The sequence below is a fragment of the Dipteris shenzhenensis genome, chromosome 19 (genome assembly GCF_047967505.1).
Source record: "Dipteris shenzhenensis isolate YYH24624 ecotype China chromosome 19, Dip_SZ_1.0, whole genome shotgun sequence".
Classification (NCBI taxonomy): Eukaryota; Viridiplantae; Streptophyta; class Polypodiopsida; order Gleicheniales; family Dipteridaceae; genus Dipteris; species Dipteris shenzhenensis.
This window is the reverse complement of record NC_141614.1, coordinates 43,962,857-43,965,938: the sequence shown is the minus strand read 5'-3', so window position 1 is coordinate 43,965,938 and position 3,082 is coordinate 43,962,857. Positions and strand designations below refer to the sequence as shown.

General features: G+C 41.6%; 1 protein-coding gene across 1 annotated transcript; it reads left to right on the top strand.

Moving 5' to 3' along the window:
- The first annotated feature begins 1,367 nt into the window (after positions 1 to 1,367).
- Positions 1,368 to 2,502, top strand: LOC147890511 (uncharacterized). The gene is made up of 5 exons (XM_087390925.1): positions 1,368 to 1,437; positions 1,624 to 1,694; positions 1,805 to 1,885; positions 1,992 to 2,035; positions 2,239 to 2,502. Exons 1-5 carry the CDS (start codon positions 1,398 to 1,400, stop codon positions 2,336 to 2,338), a joined length of 336 nt encoding a protein of 111 aa, XP_087247051.1. The 5' UTR covers positions 1,368 to 1,397; the 3' UTR covers positions 2,339 to 2,502.
- Positions 2,503 to 3,082: the final 580 nt, after the last annotated feature.

The window sequence follows — 3,082 nt, the reverse complement described above, 5'->3', positions numbered from 1 at the left end:
GGATTGTTTCTGGCAATCAACATATATTTTATTTTAAAAAAGGAAAGAATGCCATGGTCACTTTGCATTTTATTTCGAACCCAAATGAGCTAATTTTGAAAACATTGATGTTAAGTAACTAACATGATGTAATGATCAGTTGGAAAAGGTCCTTAAGATCCTTAATCTCAACAAATTATTCCATAGATATAAATTTACTAAGGAGAGACCTAATTGAAAGGGCTTGTATTTTTCAATGGACAAATTCAATTGATTTCTTAGGTGAAAAGGTGGATATAACCCAATCAAGCTAAGGTCAAAGAGATAGCAAAGCGGTGACTTGGAAGCAACTTCCTGCAAAGGAGTGACTTAAACTCAAACCATCCTTTACCCACTCATAGCTATGGTCTTTCCTCAAAGAAACATGAAGATATTATGAAAAAGTATAGTAGGAGGATTTTTAAATTCTTAAATATGTTATTTTAGTAATAACTTTAGCCATATTAAAGCTAATACTCATTGTCTATATTTCAACTTATATCTCGTCCTTAAGTACCTATTTCCTAGGGGTTAACATCTTTAACATGCCATTAAGAGTTAGGGGTCTAGTTATGTTAAAACTCTTATTAATGAATTCCAATAGAATCATTAAAATCTTACTATCATAAGAAAGAGGGAAGGGGGACCTTGCCCTCATAAATAGAGGGACTTGCATTATCCTTTTAACTACATCCCCCCCCATTGGGAGAGAACCATCTATGATCATTAACAAGTGGTGTCTCCACCAAATGATATTCACCGCCTAGTGCCCGCCTAGGCTAGAAAAGGGATGGGCAGTGTGTCATTACACACCGAGTGGAAACTACAAGAATGGAAAGAAATGCATTTATTGCATATGCAAGGGGTTTAAGCCTATGTGGTTTAAGGTAGGTTGGGTGGCAGGGCTTGATTCTTGCTGTTACGAGATCTTAGATGTGGGTTGGTGATGCGTCGGGATGGTTGTGGTGGCCATGCAAACCGTGCCCACACTTGGGCAGGTTGATGTGTAACCTCCCTTAAGGGAGAGAAAGAAAAGAATTCCGAACTGAGGGTGTTTTATAGACTAGAGCTGCCCATGCCCCGTCTATGGTGCATCGACTGCATCTGGGGAGTCAGCAAGCAATCTTGCCCATCCATGATCATGGGTGGTGCCCACAATGCTTAGGTTGTTCACTGAGAGGCGCCCATCACCAATTGAACCAAGACGAGGCGAGTTTTTTAATGATGGGCAGGCAATGGATGGGCATCCTTGTTACACACGGAGTGCCCATAACGAGATCTTGTGGACAAGCCCTTGGGTGGGGGTAAGCCAAGCTTCACTAAGCAAAGATTGGCGCGTGTAAACGGCCTCAGAGAAGAGTCTGTACCACTTGAGCTCGATGGATCCAAATATTTGGCTCAGGGTCGCCGGATTTTCTGGTCCGTTCCGAATCGAAACAAGAGCATGGACATTTTCTGGCTTCGCATTACTTAAATCTAGATGTCATCTCCAAAACAGAATTTTGAGACAAAGCCTTCAGCTTGCGACTGATTAATTTTTTTAGTGAATGTGAAAAATATCTGCGAGCTCAATTGCTTGCCTTTGACCGTCTTACCACTTCGTAGGAATGGCGGCATTAGGATTGGGCACTTATGGAGCGCATATGTTCAAGCCAACCAATCCAGCCTACAAAGACGTAAGTTTATTCATATTTGGATGGATGGAATCAAGCTTTTTGGGGCAATTGTTCCATCGAATTCTCAGAATTCCCAGTCATTTAAATATTATCTCTATGATGTTTTGAAGGTCTGGCAAACAGCCAGTCTGTATCATCTTGTTCATACATCTGCTCTTCTAGCCGCACCTCTTGCGAAACATCCGCATCTGGTAAGCAGTGCTATAGAATTTGAATGCAGACTGACAAGTTCTATGTACAAGTTTCAAAGATTTAGGTTTAAGAGGCTTAACGTGTAAGTGCTTGCTACTTGTGCAGTTTGGAAGCCTTTTAACAGCAGGTATCATCACGTTTTCAGGGACGTAAGTATCATCCATTCAAATTGATGTTTTACCCATATACATGTGCGGTGTTTCACAACTTAAGATTGAAAAGTTTGACGACAGAATATAAGATCTTAAAGACTGTTAATTAACTAACTTTTATGAAGTGCTGTAATGGAGGAAGCGAGATTAGAAGAATGGGATCTTAATTTTTTTAACATTGAAATTAATATGAATGACAGATGTTACACTGTGGCATACCTTGAAGACCGGAAGTATTCATTTCTGGCCCCAATTGGTGGGTTCGCCTTTATAGGCGCTTGGGCATCTTTACTGTTCTGAAGATGCTGGATACAAGTTGCATCATTCGTTCTGAAGCTGCCTTGGAAAGTTGGTGGATTTTTTTGAATTGATCTTGCCTGGTTGAGCTTAATACGTGAAGAGTGATTATGTTCAATAAAGAATCTCTTCAAGGAAACTTTTCTCAAAAGATCAACTTTCAAAGTAAATTTTTATGTATTATTTGTTGACTGTTTTCAAAAGTCCATCTTAATGAGTGGAAATTCCCTTTGAGGGTACACTAAGGTAGTGAGCAGGAGTGGAATTTATCTGAGAGATATCCGTCCACCTCTTAGATCTACAAGTTTAGCATCCAATCTCTTGGCATGCACCCACATACCACCAACTCCAGCAGATAAGGTCAAGACCAACACACTTGCAGACCAAGCCAGGGTGGGGCTTATACATCCAATGAATACCTCGCTCTGTGGATACATAAAAGGCATCTGCCCCCAAGCCTTGCAGAATCGCTCCCGCCTTTTCACGGTCGCCCTGGATTCTGATGTCCCGCAGTTCCAAATGGTGCGCAAGGTGTAGATGATATCCTGCCAGATGGTGACGAGAGTGGTGCCGCAGGGACTTGGTGACCTCCCATCACCAAGCTGCAGCGAACAACCCAGATGTTCCAAGGAGTGATGTTGGATGTCGTCTCCCAAACACTGTCCTCTAGGGAGGAAATAGGATGCTCTCGAGAAGAGAGTTGCATCATGTACCTCGATCCAAGAAATGCTTTGTCCATGGATCCTG

What these genes read in the sequence shown, in the direction of transcription:
- LOC147890511 (XM_087390925.1), top strand. Translation starts at nt 1,398, where the DNA reads ATGGATCCAAATATTTGGCTCAGGGTCGCCGGATTTTCTG. An exon ending in CCAATCCAGCCTACAAAGAC is followed by an intron (nt 1,695 to 1,804) that starts GTAAGTTTATTC and finishes GATGTTTTGAAG; the next exon opens with GTCTGGCAAACAGCCAGTCT. An exon ending in TTGCGAAACATCCGCATCTG is followed by an intron (nt 1,886 to 1,991) that starts GTAAGCAGTGCT and finishes CTACTTGTGCAG; the next exon opens with TTTGGAAGCCTTTTAACAGC.